At 37.2% G+C, this 18,886-nt stretch overlaps 2 protein-coding genes across 2 annotated transcripts; both read right to left on the reverse strand.

Moving 5' to 3' along the window:
• Positions 1-2,487: 2,487 nt before the first annotated feature.
• LOC125178761 lies at positions 2,488-4,922 on the reverse strand. Its single transcript, XM_047883282.1, has 3 exons — positions 4,900-4,922; positions 3,964-4,100; positions 2,488-2,794 (listed from the first exon to the last, which is right to left on the reverse strand). Exons 2-3 carry the CDS (start codon positions 4,095-4,097, stop codon positions 2,488-2,490), a joined length of 441 nt encoding a protein of 146 aa, XP_047739238.1. The 5' UTR covers positions 4,098-4,100; positions 4,900-4,922.
• A 2,395-nt stretch (positions 4,923-7,317) lies between these two features.
• LOC125178762 lies at positions 7,318-9,030 on the reverse strand. The gene is made up of 3 exons (XM_047883285.1): positions 8,864-9,030; positions 8,383-8,519; positions 7,318-7,636 (listed from the first exon to the last, which is right to left on the reverse strand). The coding sequence occupies exons 1-3, from the start codon at positions 8,996-8,998 to the stop codon at positions 7,318-7,320; spliced, it is 591 nt and encodes a 196-aa protein (XP_047739241.1). The 5' UTR covers positions 8,999-9,030.
• Between the last annotated feature and the right edge of the window lie 9,856 nt (positions 9,031-18,886).

Consider the following 18,886-nt stretch of genomic DNA (forward strand, 5'->3'; position numbering starts at 1 on the left):
AAACACTGGGCTTCCAAGAGAACAAAATTCGTATCGTACCTGCAGATCGTTCTCGCAGGTTCCGGGAATCAGTAATCAGTGAACGAAGTCGAATTTAGTTATCGATTTCTCGTACTGCTGTTATCTATATTGTACTTACTTTCCTATTCATGAACAAATTACGTATATTTCTTCCGATGCCATGTTTTTCTCAAATTTCCCGATTCCATTCTACTCACATTGTTTCGGAAGTGCACAAAATTGTTAACAAAGAGTTTTGGTTTCGTAAAAATTACCCACAAAATCAATTAAAATATAATTTAACACTTAATTCGCTAATACTCTCAAACGAAATAGATGAAAATTTATTGCAAATTCACGTTTCTTGTGTTGCGTTTCAGCGGACAACTTACTGACCCCTTGAACTTTGTATCGTACTGAGACCGCGCTGCCTTGACGCGCTGAGACAGCGCACGTCATTGGCCGCTTCAACCGAGGGTTTGTCTCTGCTCTATGTCTCTGGCAATCGCGAGTATGCGGACATTCACTACCAGCATGTAGCACCCCAAAAATATTAATTAGTTCTGGCCTCAAAGATAATTAGGCACGATATTCTCCCCATGACCTCAATCCAAATGAACTTTTCCCGTTTGGAAGACATCCACTCATGCTTCTTTGAACCAGTTTTCAGTCCGAACTTCTATAGATACAAATACATAATTTGGTGGGTAATATTGAGCATTGAAATGAAATGTATGGTATAAATTTTGGCTTCCTTCACATCTTTATTACAAACGTTTCGGGTATTTTCCCAGTCGCAAAACACTGGGATTAACAGACAACTCTTACCGGGACGCTTAATTCCCCTGAAATCTCTGGCACGCTTGTGCGATGCACAGCTAATTTAAGTGATGGTGCGACTTCATTATCCACGCGCCTTGAACAAAATCAAGAGATTCTGGGGGACGAGAAGCGCAAAATCCACGCAGATGGATGCGAATTTAATTTTAGGAGTGCAAGTATCTGAGCATTAGAATGCTTCAAATATACGTATTTTTATTTTATTTTGAGGCATGGTTTGGTGCAGTTATGATTGCTTGATAATTTTGTCGATGAAAGAGAAGGACGAACTTGTCCATTAATTTGATATATGAGGTTATCAAGCGCAATGGCGTACAGACTAATTATTTTATATGCTTTTTCAGTTCACGTTTGAAGATTGAGGATTCATCGCATTATTACAAGTAGTATTTTTCTCGTGTTAAATTCAAATTGAATTATCACTGAAATAATAAATACATCCTGTCAGTTCGGTCACATTGGGCATCAAGGGTTAAGTTAATAGATTGTGTCTCTTAATTTAAATTTGTAACTTACTCTATTGATCATGAATGTGAGTAGTTGAAATTATAATTGAGAGAGGCAACATTATCTTACAACGCTATCCATGACGTCAATGTTATTGTTATTATAACTAGATTATTTAGTGAATGATACATCAAAAGTTGGCTCCAAACAAATTTATGCCTTAATCTTGATAATTTCAACAACAGTTGAAACCCTCGAATGGAGAAGTATATATATATATAGTTATTCCTCAATGAGGGTAAAGAAAGACATACGTAGGCGGGTGCGCTAACTCTTTTTATTAATTAAAGATCATCATTTGAGCACAATATGTTTCAAGCACTCGTGAATTTCCTATAAAAACTTCGGGGCAAAATTTATAAAATTAAATTTCGAAAATCAATCAAACTTGATAACTCTATAAAAAAGTTTTTAATTTAGATGAAAAAGTTTTCTATTCTCTGGCGAAGAAACTTCACATACTATCGACACAAGAGCGCTTATCCTATCCAATATCGCGGATGCAAAATTGGTGTCGTATATCAAGGACAAAAATAAAATTAGATACTTTAACAGCCTTTGCATCAAAGAATTTGGCTTGTCCTGCAATATCGTCAAACCAAAACCGCCGAATTAAGTGTACCTCAAACTACCATCACGTAGTTTGCACGTAGCGTCGCCGTAAAAATTCGCTTAAAACGCTAACAGCGAAATCCACTCACCCAAAATAAATTAGTTATTCCAAAAAGACGAGAAATCTTAGTGTTTCATCCAGTTCATGTTTAATTCGTATTACTGATTTGTCCCCTCCAGATATGCCAGGTATCAGCAACAGTGCACGACGTGCGGTGCAACACTCTAGCTATTGCGTTCTGATAACTTTCCTAAAATAAATGGATTGATCGTGCGAAATTCGGCCACAAATCCATGCCCGTGTTCCAATACAAAAATTTTTGGTGTTTCTGTTTATGTTATCAATGCTACAGTGAAATCAGCTTATTGCCAATATTTCTATGTGCGGTGTAATGTTCTAGCACTATCAATGTTTTTTTTTCTCAGAATTCTGTCATTGGAGTGCTGATACCTTTTAAATGATTTTCTGTGAATCAGGATTCATGATTATCTTCCAGGAACTATTCCATCGTTTCCGGATATTCCGATCTACAGTTCCTCACACACGGCAGCGGTGGTGATAGCCAACGGGTAGTCAAGACACGCGATCCAGTAGAGGTTGAAGTAAGTTGAAATCAGGCAGTGTTGAACGTCAAATTCGTACTTCGGAGGGGCACGAAAAAGTGACGTGTCTACGAGCTTCGAGTCGTGGGTGAAGATTTGTTCGTAATTGGGCATCTTGGTTGCATCCACGGCTACGATCCCTCGAGCTGCGACGATGTTCGCGTCCCGGAGTGTGGTCGGGACGCGTAGAAGCGTGACAGTTTTATGCGCCTTGCAGAGGTTCAGGTAGTCGCTTGAAAAAGAAGTAGATTATTTAATTACGGATTGGTAGCACGGACAGGACAAATGTTTAGTATCGTATCACAGTTGCAAAACGGAAGCTCACAAGTTGAAGTGGTCACCAAATGCATCAGGAAAAATGAGACTGCGATCTACGAGATGAGCCTAAAAATACTACAGCTGGTTTTAACATTGATAGGTTAGTTCTGGTTTGCGCAATCGTTGCTGATGCAAGAAAGTGAACAAGTTATCCATTGATTTGTTTAAACATCATAAGTAATATTGCTATTATTATGAATCAGCTTGAATAAAAAATTGATGGGAATATAAGGTTATTGTATCAGGAATGGATGAACAGATGGAGCTCATAATCTCAATTATTTCCACTTCAATATGGTTCGAGCGCTTCCTCATGATCATAGCGATAAACCAACTTCGCAATAAGTTAGTCATTTCATCACTCTCTCTCACTTCCACCTATTTCACCTTTGTGATCGTGATCCACATGATCCCGTCACTACATCGTAATCCACAAACTTTCACATGGTTTACGCACTTCATAACACGATTCACTTTCTTTAAATTGGTCCTGCCGCTACATCACAATCTACTTCCTTCCACATGTTCTTAATAATACGCTTCAACCATTTTCTAGTGGTCCTATCATTATATAATAATCCACCATCTTCCGAGAATTCTTCATACAGTACTTCATAACAAGTTTCAACCACTTCCAATCGGCCCAGCCATTACATCGCAATCTACTCCCTTCCACGTATTTTCCCATGTCATATCACGGTCTGCATACTTCAACTTGAACATTCTTTTCACGTCACAATCCACCCACTTCCACATGTCCTTTCCATTTTCTACGACGGGCCACCCTCTGTCATGGGATCTTGAGATTACACCACAATTTCCACCCTCTTCCACATAGGCTACTCACGTCACATCACGATTCACACACTTCACAGTACGCCGTTCTCTCCACATCACAATCCATCTTGTTCCACATGGTCTACACGTCACATCGCGATACACACACTTCACGGTGCACTATTCTCTCCACATCACAATCCATCTTGCTCCACATGGTCTACTCGTCACATCACGATTCACATACTTCACAGTGCACTATTCTCACCACATCACGCTCCATCTTGCTCCACATGGTCTACTCACAACCACTTAGCCGTGTTATTCGCCGCGAAGTCGACAAGCTTCTTGCCGTTCGAGAGCGCCGACGACCTGAATACGAGCCCTCCAGATGTGGTGTTCCCTGGTCCGTAGATTGTGGTCAGCACCGAGCACTTCATTTCCTGAGATCAAAGCCATTGATTTATTTTAAAATCTGTAGCAAGTAATTTGTTCTTTCTTATGGAATTTTTTCATGCCTAAAAGATGGATTTATCATGCGGCACAGCGAATAATAGCTGACGGTGTGAATTCGTATATTGAAAGGTGATAAAATAAATCAGGAATTTCTATCAGAAGTATCTCATAGTATAGAGTATATATTATTGTTAAAAATGATGCGTTCAATTATATGTTGGTTGATTGGGCGCAGAATAAGTTTTATTTTTAAACGCCATTGCAAATGTAGTGAAATATTGAATGGACCACAATTTATCACGAATTACTACAACTTACAGCACTGTTATGAAGTGTTCGTGAAATCCAACAATTAAATCGGGTAAAGAAATTAATAAAATTATGAACGAATTAATGTAAATTTTGCAAGCACGTTTTTCTGACACTAATTACGCATAGTATTATATACAGACCCTAATTTCTGCATTCTTCCTAAATGACACACGTGTTCAGTAACGAATCTTTTTTACTTCCCGTTTATTGAGACTCAATAAATTCTAATAATTGACTGAAATTTCTCTAGCTTATATTCATTTTCTAAATTACTTCCTTTGAATTGATATTTATTAATTACATGATTAAAATGGAAAATAATATTCGGGAATGCCAAGCTCGGGTCAACGAAAAGCGGAAATTTTTAGTCAATAACAAAATATTTATAATCATATTAACATTTTCACCACATAATTTCATCCCGTATTTTATCTCCTCTTCATAATTTTTTTCATACGATTAAAAGTTTCTGACCCGCGCTTCGTGCCATACGAACGCCCCACAGGTCGGCTCAATAAGGCAGAGGCCAGCGCAGGCTGCTGGAGAGCCTGCAGGATAGCGTGACTCCTCAGCGCTAAACTCAAGCGACGTCAACTCGAATGTCATCGACTTTTGTGATGACGCTAAGCCAGCAGTCACATGAAGCCATATCCACGCTATTGGCACCATCATAATCATTTTGTGTGATAATCTGTTGATTCAAATTTTTTATTTTAGCTTTGTATTCCTTACGTTTAGATTTAGAAAGATTATTTGTGTTTGTTTAAACCAATACAAAACTGATACAATGCAACTCATAAAAAATTACAAAATATTAACATTACTCCATAACGACGATTCTGAATGTTCTTTTACCGATTTGTTGCTGAGTGCAATACCGTGTGTTGATTTAGGCAAAAAAGTTTACCCGTGGAATAAAGAAAAAACTGTGTGAAGGTCCAATAAAACTTAAACCGCTGTAATTTTTTACAAAGAACACGATTAAGAGAGAGAAACTATGTAGAGAACAATATCGATGCCTAGAGACAAGCACAGACTCCTGACTCATGATTTCAAGATTAATAAATGTTTTAGAAATAAATGATGGAAAGTTCAAAATGAATGAATGAATGAAAGTAATGAATGAAAAAATGTATGAAATTACTTCAAAATGAATGAAATTAATGAATGACATATATCAATACATTTTGAAATAAAAACTACACGCTAGAAGCGAAGACAAAACTTTTAAAGTCAGCAAACCAGACAGGTTTGTTCAGAGGGTCCTGTTCATATATCTGCTGGGGATTTTGAAATCCAATTTGAACTCTGGGGCTTTAGTTTCGCTGTGGCATGCTCTCCAAACAGAGGCGTAAAGATTTTGCTTGGTGAAATCAAGTTTCACGCCAAATGAGTATGAACAAGCTGAAAAGTTAAGTAATTCTTAGAGTAATACATACGTGTAATTACATAACTATATATGTGTAATTCACACGGTGAAGGTTTCTTTCCCTTCTGCTCACAATGTGCAACTTTGTATTCATCCATATTTCAGTATTCTTAGCTTAATACTAGGTTATTTTTTACTTGCAAACGCAGTCACTTTACATTGAAAGCCAGGGCTAGTCACGCAAAACGAGCTTCACCTCAATAATTTGGTGAGTTTAGCCACCATACTATTTTCTGTAGCACCTTATACGTGCTTTGTACAATATTGCGTATATATGTGTTTTATATTCGTCATAAATTATTGTCTTAGAAGATGTTTCGCGTTCGGGAGAAATCGCTGGCAAGATAACGCTGGCAAGAAATTTGAAACACAACGCGTCTCAAATTATTCCCCCAGAAACACAAGAGGGTCGATAAGCTAGGCCCCTTAACACACACAGTCAGTTCTGAAATATGACATTCTTAAACATTATTTAGACATTTGAAGAAATGCGCAATTCATTAAGTGTGTAGACAGTTCATTAGAGCTTAGGTTACAGGCAAATAATTAGAATAGACGAATAGTAGAGACGACTGCAGATCTCTAGTAAATACAGGAAAAGCCGTAAAATTAATAGATGTCACAAAATAGTGGCTGTTTTGCACTATTTTTCACTGGGAGAAAGTCTGGCGAAAAATTGAGCTGCTTTTAAATATTTTACACGATGTTACCTTTGTCGCTCTCTGTTTTGTAGCTCATTTAATTGACTAAATGGGAGGAGGGGTTTAATATTTTTCATTTTATATTATGGGGAATATTTGCAAATTCATTTCATTATTCGAAATTATCAAACAGGAAAAAATTTCTACTGCCGTGCACATGGGTATGTTATTTTTTATTTTATTATTATTATCATTTCGACTGACCAAACATAAATTGGATTGCATAAAAATGAATTTGCCACATATAAAAGTTTTTAATACCCTTATTTTACTGTTCAACACAGACGGAAAAAATGTACATTGGCGGAAGAAATGCATAGAGAAGATAATTATAATTGAGAAATAATAATTTTTACAACACTTCTCTTTAACTTCACTCCTTGTTGTTTGTTTGTTTGTCTGCTACAAATATTATAATCGATATTTAACACACTTCTACCTCTCCAATCGATCTGAAATTTTGCAAACTTGCGTAAAGATGGTGACAATGCTAGAATGAATAGACAGAATAAATAATTTTAAAAATTTAAAGCTTTTAATATTAAAGAATAATTTTACAAATAATTTTTTTAAATATTAGAAAATAAAATAAGAAATTCATAGTACAAGTGTAACATTGGAGACACTGGCCTCTTTAGAAGTGTTGTCTTTAAAAAGTAATTTTTAAACGCATATTCTTTATACGTCAGTCATATTGCGTGCGAGAACTACAGGTCATATATTTTTGTTCGCAAGTTAGGAATACTTCAACTAATTAAGTCTCTACGGCTGTACGCAGACCACGTTAGGAGCACCAGTAATGTCCGAGTCACAATCTAGCCAGTATGGATTGAAGAAGTCCACCATCAGACACTTGGGATAAACAAAGAATTCATAGGCCGGAAAACCGCTCCCGAAAGCTGACAAGTCGACGTGTTTGGAGTCATGGGTGCTAATTACGAGTTGGAATAATGGCAAGGGTTTTGATTTTTGAACATCCAGGGCAACTTTGCCCAGAGAAGCGATGATGTTGACGTCCCTAGAGTTGGAAGGAGAGTGTAGCATCTCCAAGTTCTGAGCTTGACATGCCTGAAGGTGATCGCTGTGGAGAAATCGTGATAATAATAATGTTGTCCCAAATTATTGAGGCGAAAATGTGTCGTGTCGCTTGTGCATCAACAATAAATGTATAACATTACTTTTAATGGTAGTAATTTTAGGTTGTCTAGAGACTGGTTGAAACTGTTTGCTTGAAAAGTGGTCGCACTGAGTGACTGATTGAATCTTCAAGCTCAATAGTAAATGGTAAAAGGTATTCATTATTCACACTGAGTTCTGAATATCGCCGAACTCAACAACTGAATGAGCACTAGCCTTATGATCAATGGTGGGCTGCTCTAACGCTTATGTTCACAATGATGAAAATTATTGACGTAAAATCTGGCGAATTAAAATATCGAATCTAACTTCACATTTCTATTCATTCCGAGACTGACGTATAAAGTATAAATAATTTAGCTATCGTGGTTATAATGAAGAGTTTTGATGGGGTACCGAGTAATGTTTCAATTTGCGATCCAATATTGAACTGTCGACAGTAAAGTATAACCAGATTATTTTGAATTAATCTTAATTTGCAAGCGTAAAATCAGGCCTGTACAAGAGCACCTGAATTTCTGTTAGGATTTAATTTAGATTTTTTATTCAAATTTGTTCGTAATTTGTTTGCATAAGTTTTTACATTGAATGTTATCAAATAAACCAAAGTCCAAGAAAATTTTGTGAAACAGCTTGAAATGTGGCACAAAATGTTAAATATTATCTCTAAAAAATGAACTGTCAACTTACCTCCAAGTTGGATTGGCTGGTGCTGGTAACAACGCTATACGCTGCCCAGACGAGAGGGCCAACGGGGCGTAGAAAGTTCCGTTTGAGGGCGTCGACATCGCACCGTATATTCTTTTAAAAATCTTACATTTCGGCTCCTGCTCATTAAAATTTCTCATCCTTAAATAGATAAAATCTTGCTATCATTTTCAAAATTATTTCAATTAAGTCTTAAGCAAGAGGTATTGTAGCCCAAATCTTTGTAAAAAATTGGTCATATGATCGAGCGGAAGGTTGCTGTTGCATCTGGGACAGTTCAAGTGGTTAAAGCCGCATGCAGCATTCTCATAACTCTTAGAATTTTAGGAGTAAAATATTTAGAATTCATATTTCAAGTTTGGATGCTGGATCTCAACCATTTAAAAAAGTCGTATTATTTTGCGATAGATTTTCGAGGAACTCTAGTTACGAAGGCTTCAGTTGATATAAATAAAGAACTCACCTTATTTTTAAACCAAGCGAAGGCCCCACACGTCGGCAGAGTGAGGCAGACGCTGCCGCAAGCAACGATGTTGTCAACGTCAACCAAAATTTCATCGCCTGCGAAGTGCCGCGTCCTCGGCACGAAGGTGAACATTGTGGCCGTGACGTGGTTCACGGTCACCAAAAACACGAATAGTTTTTGCTTCATATCTTTGGTCAGCATTTCGATTGAACATGAATTGAGTCGTAATGTTGCAAATTTTCAGAAATGAATTTCAAAACTTCAAAATAAAATATCATTTAAAATTTCAAAATAAAAATATCATTTAAAGTTGGTGCAAATGTAGTGCGAAACGATGAATAAAAATATTATTAATCGAGCTTTTAATTTAAACAAAAAATTAATTTAATACTTAAAAATTTCAACGTGTTTCCCATTGTATAGTGGGAAGTTTTTCGCAATTATTTCCGAGAAATTTATTGGCGACGTATTTGAATGATAACAAACAACAATATTTCATGGATATGTTTTTTTTCTTAGTAACAAGGCTTATTAATTGCAGGTTTTAGATTTGCAGTATGAGATATTAGTCCCTATATATTCGTTAATACGTGGATCAGGTAAGATGTTTATAAATTGAGTAAATGCATATTATTTTCTCGATTCTAGCAAGCGGTTCATGTAAGATGTAGAAGCGGTTCATGTAAGATGTCTTGTGAGTACGGGGTTGGATATTGGTTCCTCCATTTTATGGCAAGCGGTCTGAATAGGATGTTGGTTTATTGCTTTGAGGTCGGGATAATGTTGACTTCTATTCAACGAGAAGTCCATGTAAAAGGTAAATTTTATAGTTTTATGTTGGAAAGTTTGGATATTATCTTCCTTTTGTCAACAAGCGGTTGAAGTACAATATCAGGAGATCCAGACGTAAGACCCAACCTAGAGGCCATTTCTTCGACGTCTCTAACAAATTTACGGCCGGACTTGGGGCCGGTCTAGCGGCCGGTGTCCAAATTCAGTGAACATGGGATAGCTCCCAAGGTAATGAACGTAGCACGATAAAACTTGGTACATGTATTCATTAGGACCTAACGGTGATGTTTAGCTCGTGAAAATTTTATAAATTTCACCTTCATTCGTGAGTTATATGAAGATGCGCGCCCATATTTGCAGTGAGCATGACATTTATTCTAAACTACTGTACAGATTTGAACGAAACTTTGAATATAGAAACTTAACCTCCCAACGGTGATGATTAGCTCCTGACAATTTATTCGATTTCGCCTCCGTTTGCGAGTTAAACGGATATAGGGAGAAATGACCGGCATTTCTCAGGCCGATTTTTATACTTACATTGACCAAGAGCCGTATACCTGAAGCCGTATAACTCGCAAACGAAGGCAAAATCGAAAAAATTGTCATGAGCTAAACATCATCGTTAGGTTAGGTTAGGATTCTATATTCAAAGTTTCGTTCAAATCTGTACAGTAGTTTGGAAGAAATGTCATGCTCACCGCAAATTTTGGCACGTATCGTCATATAACTCACGAATTAAGGTGAAATCCAAAAACGTTTACGAGCCAAACATCACCGTTAGGTCCTGATGAATAAGTTTTCGGAATAGAATTTTACTTGACTGAGCAGACCTAAGGTTTTTGAAACCAAATAAATTTGTTGCGATAGTTCATCATAGTTATGAAGTTAAATAGTTCCATGATGTTCTGTACAAATTATTTACAATGAATTTTTTTAGAGGATATGGCTTTTGCAGACATGGGACTGCAAGCTATGGCTACTAGCATTGCGCTCTGTGCCTTATATATATACTAAATTGCACTAATATGCACTAAAATCCATAATTTCTTGTTTGGTCAAGATCATAAATTCATAGAGCTATGTCATTATTTTGCCTTCAGTATCATAGATTTGCCTAACCCACTAATTTGTTTCAAATTTCGCAAGTTTCTGTAGAAAATATTTAACGTTTCTGCACTCATTTATAGGATATCAGAGTAAAGCATGCAATTACTCACCACATAATGAGGATATTGAATAGACAAACAATTCATACTAAACAATGTTTTTTCCAACTACAATCTTGAAAGTACTACCTACTTTTCTCCGGCCTTACTTTATAATTTTATAAATTCACGCGAATAATGAATGATGTATAATCTATTTTTCTTATGACTTTGAACAAGACAGAGTATATTCATTGAAGAGAAATGTTTTGCACATAGAACGTTAAAATTTCACGTTTTTCACCACAGTGACGAATTGCATGTCATCCACTTGGCCGAGCCGTTGTGGCACTAAACTTTTGTTCCCGTGGATCAAGATCGTGGAATTTATTTAGGGGCATCAATAACTTTAACAATGCAGCTAGGATTGAGTGCCAAAGGTTTGAATGAGTGATAAGCTTTTCGTCTTAAAATTGTTATGGAGAATAATGATAAATTGAACTACTATAATATATTGACATGAGAAACTCATTGAACACAAGACGAACAAAAATTCAACAATGTACTTGGCTCGCAACTGGCTTGAAAAATATGGAAATTTGACAAATATTCCATAAAATTATATAAATCAAATAATTATGATTAAACGTTCAGGGGCCTATTCCATCGAAATCGAACGTTTCAGCAAAATGTTTGTCCTCATTCATGACAAAGTGTTAAGTTAGTATGTACTATATATCGTCGTTCGACGGAACTTTACATTCACGTTTCAGTTTAAAAATACAGTAATAACATATGAAAAAGTTGATATTGAGTACCATGAACGATGAAAGAATACTCCAGAAATGTTTAGATTTTACTCGAATGCCTTAATTTGTATACCATTTGCCAAAATACTTATTGCTGTATTTCCCAGTATATCGTGAAGTGGACCAGAAAGGTGTTTCCGGCTTTCTGAAAGTTGTTCTTTATGAATGATCGCTTGGTCCAACTCTCTATACTGAAAGCAACAAAATCTTTAATGCGTCGGACGAATTAGGAGTTTTTTTTTTTGCCTGAATTAGGAGTTGCCTGAAAGTTTCAAGTTGGCTTCGTAACCTAAATACTGAGGACCAGAATCTTTCTTCTGATTATGCGTTTTTCAAAGAGGACTTCAAACTTTTTCCTCGAGTTGTATGCCGCAGAAAAAAATATGCTTAAGGGCTTATAGAACTGGTTGGCCTACCTGCAGGACGGCAGACATGACAGGCTGACCTACTCTATACAGTCTCCGGCAGCCGGGCTGCGGCTTGCCCGCTTTCAGTCACCAGCGACACTCCAACGTGGGAGGTTGTGCGGCCCAAACGCTGCAGTAGTGACTGTGACTGGAGCTCAACATTCTTCCTTAATTTCTAGCAAAACGAGGAAAACTGTAAGCCGGCTTATTGAAAATCGCGCGTTACAGACTAAATGTTAATAGGCAAAAATGCGACTTCGTCAATGCTCTATGGTTGAATTTAAATTAAAAGATGACATATTATTAACTTCATTTTTTCGTGCGTTTCATTTCTGTGAAAATTTTTTTTATTTAATATTTTTTTAATCGATACTATAACCTAAGTCAAAATTTTGAGTTTCCGTAACAAGATTTTACTGTGTAATCTTTTGTTGTAATAATAAAAGACAACTCCATGATTGAGAAAAACTTAGGTGAACGGCAGAACAATTTTTAAACTCACACTGTATTCAATAACTGCATGACGAGTGCTTGAAGAAAAGGAAACCAAAATAATTGAACGGAGCGACGAGCGAAATGAATGGATAAAAGAATACTGACTGTTACTTATGAGTTTTTCGAACAGTTTACTACTTTAAGGTGAAAGTAATGCAATTCAGAAATTATTAACCTCTTAAACAAATAGTACAGGTATATAATTTATAGGAATTAAGTCGTTAATGAGTGAATGAAGTAACGAATTAAATAATTTTTATCAATAGGTCTACCGTTATAGCAGGCCCAATCTCGGACAATGTTCTGATAGAAATTAGAAGATGTCCTTCATTCTGAGAATGCAGCTGCTGCTGCTGCTCTGTGTTGTGGCGGCATCTGCTGCATCTGTTCGGTCAGGTGAGTTTAGTATTCTATAATTATTAAAACGTTTTTAACACGTTTTTCTTAGCTTAGCTTCGCGTTTGTTTGTTTGTTTGTTTGTTTGTTTGTTGTTAACATTAACAACGAAAATTAGCCCACTTCTGATTGCTCTAGAGATCTGAAATTCGGCATGCAGGCTATTTTCGCCTAACAATTTCAGATACAATCATAAAAACTAGCAATTAGAGACCTAAATTAGCTTAATTGAGTAAAGTATATATTAATAGTATATATATAGTATGACGTGCGGGCGCTGACGTTATAGACGAGCAGTGTTGTGTGCTTTTCGCTTTAATCATAAATCTGCCCGACACACGTTTTTTTTGGGGCGAGCCATAATTTATTTTCTACTTTTTAGTCCACAAGAAAAACGTGGTTTTTCAAAAAGTTTTTTTTTAAAGTATTTTATTCTTAGCTTAGCTTCGCGTTTGTTTGTTTGTTGTTAAAATTGACAACGAAAATTAACCCACTCTGATTGCTCTAGAGATCTGAAATTCGGCATGCAGGCTATTTTCGCCTAACAATTTCAGATACAATCATAAAAACTTGCAATTAGAGACCTAAATTAGCTTAATCGAGTAAAGTATATATAAATAGTATATATATAGTATGACGTGCGGGCGCTGACGTTATAGACGAGCAGGCGCTGACGCTGCGTATCATCGATACGTACGTCAAGTCTTGCTTTTTAGTCCGTGCAGCAACGGACTAAAAAGGAGAAAATAAAATACTTAAAATTACTTTAAAAAAAACACGTTTTTCTTGTAGACTAAAAAGTAGAAAGTAAATTTTGGCTCGCCCAAAAAACATGTGTCGGGCAGATTTATGATTAAAGCGAGAAGCACACAACACACGAATTTTGGAAATTTAATGGTGAACGAACAGCCCGACCCACGTTTTTTGGGGCGAGCCATAATTTACTTTCTACTTTTTAGTCTACAAGAAAAACGTGTTTTTTTAAAAAAAGTATTTTTAAGTATTTTATTTATTTTTATACATAACCACTTGTCAGATTTTTCGTCAGAATATGTATATTTCATCGGATTAATTATATTATTTTGCGACTAAAATTCCTGTTTTTAGCGCATTTTCTCATTTATGGAAAAAATGCACTATTGGGCTCGTCATGCCCGTCCGTCCGTCTGTCCGTCCGTATGTCCGTCCGTCTGTCCGTCCGTCTGTCCGTCTGTCTGTCCGTGACTTTACGGACGGACGAGAAAATGCACTCTCTGTCACTCACTGCAGTGGTCACTGAGTTATATTTTTTTATTGATTCGAGCGATATTTCTTGAGTTGCATTTACAACGTCTCAACTTACTTCACCATACGCCGATCAAAAGTTTGTTTGTCGTAATATGATTTGCCAGGCGAAGAAGCGATCGATCTATAATCGATGAAAAAAATTTGATCGAGTAAGTGGGGCTGCAGTCAGATTGATAAATAGAGATCAATGAAGCAATGTATCATATTGTTACATTGCTGTGTAATATTGATATATTGATGTACTATATTGATACATTGACGTATCATATTGATACATTGCTGTATCATATTGATATATTGATGTATTAGATTGATTCATTGATGTACTATATTGATACATTGATGTATTATATTGACACATTGATGTATTATATTGATACATTGATGTATTATATTGATACATTGATGTATTATATTGATACATTGATGTATTATATTGATACATTGATGTATCATATTGACACATTGATGTATTATATTGAATGATACATTGATGTATTATATTGATACATTGATATATTATATTGATACATTGATGTATTCTATTGATACATTGTTGTATCATAATGATACGTTGATAATGGAAATAAAGCTGATATTTTGGTGACCAAATACCTTCCCAGGAGACTGCAATTTCTGAGGATTAATTTCCGGCGCGTAATTTCACTAACCTGGAAGTGTCGGCGCTGCTATATATGACCCACTACCCGCTATCCAGGGCGAGCAGGATGGGAAAAAATTCCTAAGCGCGTAAAAACTCGACCTGCAGCAACAGGCTGACAGGGCGCGTGTGCATGGTGCTTCGAAATGTATTTACTGAAATGTTTGAGTCAAGCTCTTTTGACTTGAGCTGGATTTTGGTCATTGATCTAATGAAAACAACGAGACTTAACCCGATTTATTGTCATTCTGTGGAATTGACGTCGTTCTGCATTATTTCGGAGTTTTTTGTTGTTGTGCTACGTTTTGATAAAGAAAATAGTGCTTTTTAGCGCATTTTCTCATTTATGGAAAAAAGGCCCTGTTGTGCTCGTCATGTCCGTCCGTCCGTCTGTCTGTCCGTCTGCCGTCCGTCCGTCCGTGACTTCACGTTTCCGTCGACGAGAAAATGCGCTCTCTGTCACTCACTGCAGTGAGTACTAAGTTACCTATATTTGTAAAATGTTGCGTTTAGCGAGATGTAACTTATGCTAAATTTGTTCAACTGATGTACTGCCATGAGTAAGTTAATCCTAATCCTAATAAGCTGCTGAGGTGAGCAATGAAATGTGGTGCACGATTAAAAATTGACTAATTAACATTGGTCGAAGTATTTACATCGCTTGAAAATATCTAAAAGAAGTGCTTACAGGAAAAGAAGGATTATTGCTTTATTCTTTTCCGTCGACGACTTGGACTGATCAGACGCTCATTCGAGTTCCTAGATTTTGAAACGATGAAGCAGTTTGTTGCTGTCGTGCGCCCGAACCTAGAGTTTGGAAACGTCGTGTGGTCACCGAAATTTGAAAAGGACAAAAATTTAGTAGAGAGTGTTCAAAGACGCGCAGCAAGGATAGTTCCGGGCTTGAAAGGCAAGTCCTATGAGGAAAGATTAAAGATTATGAAGCTTCCAAGCCTCCATTATCGACGTCTGCGTGGGGACCTCATTGAAGTATACAAGTATACTCATGGCTTATACAAGGTCCCAGAAGGATACTAGAAGTTGAAACAAGAACCAACACCAGGGGCCACGGCTATATAAACTAAAAAACAGCGTTCTCGCTTCGAGTCACCGACATGTGGAACAGCCTCCCTGATAGCATCGTTGAAGCTCCGAGTATGAACATCTTCAAAAACAGACTAGACGAAGCTATGCAGGAGCATATGTTTAGTCTTAAAATGCCTAGCAAATTACGGACCAGGCAATAAGTCCAGCAGCTATCTCAATCAATCGTAAGCTATAGAAAGATCGGGTTCCAAAGGCCGGATCCCTTGTGAATCAAGTCACAAAAAGTTCAAGAATCGGCAACAGGCCATGGGCCTATTTCTTCAACGCCGACACTTCTATTCTATTCTATTCTTTACCAAGTTCCTTTACCCAATGTTTATACTGAAGCAATTTTGAGGTTTTTAGGTTGTCATTGGAAAAACTTAGGTACTGTCTTAGGTATGCGCAATGCGCATGCAATTCTAAAATTCTACAAGCTAGGCATCATTTTGATCTTCAGAATACATTATTTGGACCATCAATACAAAAAGATTTTCCGGCATTCGGAGGCCTTAAATCAGCCATTATTGTGACCATTAAGTTTAATTCTTAGTTCTTAACGTAATTTTTAAAATATATTGTCCGCTTGTCACGCAATCGAACTACATGTTGGTATTAAACTAAGTAGTTAATTTAGTTTGAAGGTGGCACTTGGTTAACTATAGTGTAAGGAAATATTTGACACGTTTTTTACTCAGGAATTTTTAGTGTGAATATTTGCATGAGATTATAGATTTTCTTTGCGTTTATTTTCGAAAAATATTTATTCTTAGCTTATTTAACATACGTGCTATACTAATTTATTGGCGATTATTGTCAAAATTGCATCTGTTTGTTTCACTGAAATCGATTTCAATGAAAAAATAAGGATAAATCGTGTGCTCAAAATCCTGCGAAGCGAACACAATTCACTCCACTCATGTTGAATGAAAATGTTATGGGTTACAAATTGGGAAAATGATCATCCAAAAAATAGTTATTGTGGATGGATCAGGCGCATGTAATATATGTGAGTTAGCATGGCATTTGGGGCATGGGTCTGACCTGACAATCAAGCCAGAAATTCGAAGAAAACGGCCGAAGCCATCGACCTTCAAGAGTCTCTTGTAGAGTCTCTCCAGCAACGCCGTTTTTATGCAACTTTCTTCTAGTTTTTGTGTTATTTGGAGCCCCGCATTTGGAGCCCTCCTCATCTGCGGTTTGAGGTCGTTCGAGAAAGTGCATGCGGATGTTGCGTGTTCCTACATCTTAAAATTACTTGGCTAAAGGAACATGAATAATTGCTAATTCTCTTCGAAAATCGGCATATAACTGTCATTAATGTATAATTTTTTCGCCAATGACCGATTTTTGAAATTTCAGAAGTGAAGATAGTTGTTCGAAGAATTATAAATCTCTTCGAAATGCGACTGCCACTCATGAAGGCAAATTATAATGAGACGATAAGAAGTTCTGTAATCTACAGATATTTTAATGTTTTATGTTATCCATGGCAACAAAAATTATGGCAGACTATTTTACATTAGATTCAACATGTAAGTAACCTATCAGTTAATTAACAGCCTTGCTTATTATCGAGCGAAGAACATTGTTATTAAAGGATATGAACGACCCATTTATTTTAATACGACAGTTAACTGAAATAATGTTAATCGATCCATCATACTTCAGCAAACCCGGATTTTGTAACTCAGTCCCCGTATCGGTTTAGTGTGGGATATGCTTAACTGTGACCGGTAACCATTTCCCACTGTAGGTTAAAAAGCGGCAACTATAGCAGCTTTTTGCCCACGTTACGGTACACTTGCAGATGAAAACATCTTCGCCTGAGGAGGGTAAAAGGAGCCCCAGATTTTCACAGGCGTCCGACGCGTGCGATTTTAGGGCGAAGGAAGCTCAAGGCGGGCGAGATAATTGAGTTAGAAGACCTAGTTAATAATTAATAATTAACGTTGCTTGAGCGCACGCATGCGGTGAGCGTGACCGATAATAATTATTGTCAGTTGAAATATGGAACGGACGCGTTTTCGGAGCACGTGAAGAGAATAAGTGCCACATGCGCTGATAATTAAGTGTGCAGTGTGCTCATAGAAAAGAGGGTAACTATTTAATTTTGTTTTTCTTGACTGCAGTAATTATTGAAACCAACTTATTTCAGTAATGTTTGTGCCAGCATCAACGCATGCTACAAGACCTGCATCGGAACTCTTTTCGAGTTGCAATAGAATTTAATTGCACGGCAGATTCCATGCATGATCCAGGGTGGCCCAGTGGTTACAGTTTAGAGTACCAGGATTGGCGCAGAGAGGTGCGGATTCGATCCCAGCTCTGTGCGCCAGTTTCTGGTCAGAATCGGTAAGGAGGCCGGACAGTTGAGCACAGCAGAATCAGAGCAGTGAGTTGCGTGTTCGAGACCGCAACAAGTTGCGAATATTCGGCGATGTTAAGAATACGCGGCAGGCCTACGGCCCAACCAACGCTGGCCCCGCTATAAAGACAATATAACCACTGCCACGACTGCTCACTTCTGTAGTAATCTATCTGACAAATGATGTCGAATCAACGTTGATTTAACGACTTTAAGCTGAATTTACGTCGACGATTGGTCCTTGTTTAAATTATATTTGCCTGATGCGAATAATGAATATCAACGGCCTCTCGCGTTTCGTGTTTCTCTCCGTTGTTGCCAAGGAAACAGCCAAATTATTCACAATTTCCCACACCAGGAAAAAGCTGGAAGCCGTGCGCATTAACCTCCCAGCTGACATTGCCTCCCAGCTGACTAAGAGCGTCCCAGTTCTCGATCATGACCTACAGGGATGCTGGTGTGAGGAAGAGAAGCTACCTGAGGTGCTATGCGGTATTCTTCTTACCCCGCACAGTTGAAAAGTTAATAACTTTGCATTGCTCTTTACACAGCGCACAGTACTCATAACAGC

Source organism: Hyalella azteca, unplaced genomic scaffold (genome assembly GCF_000764305.2).
Source record: "Hyalella azteca isolate HAZT.00-mixed unplaced genomic scaffold, Hazt_2.0.2 contig12479, whole genome shotgun sequence".
Taxonomy (NCBI): Eukaryota; Metazoa; Arthropoda; class Malacostraca; order Amphipoda; family Hyalellidae; genus Hyalella; species Hyalella azteca.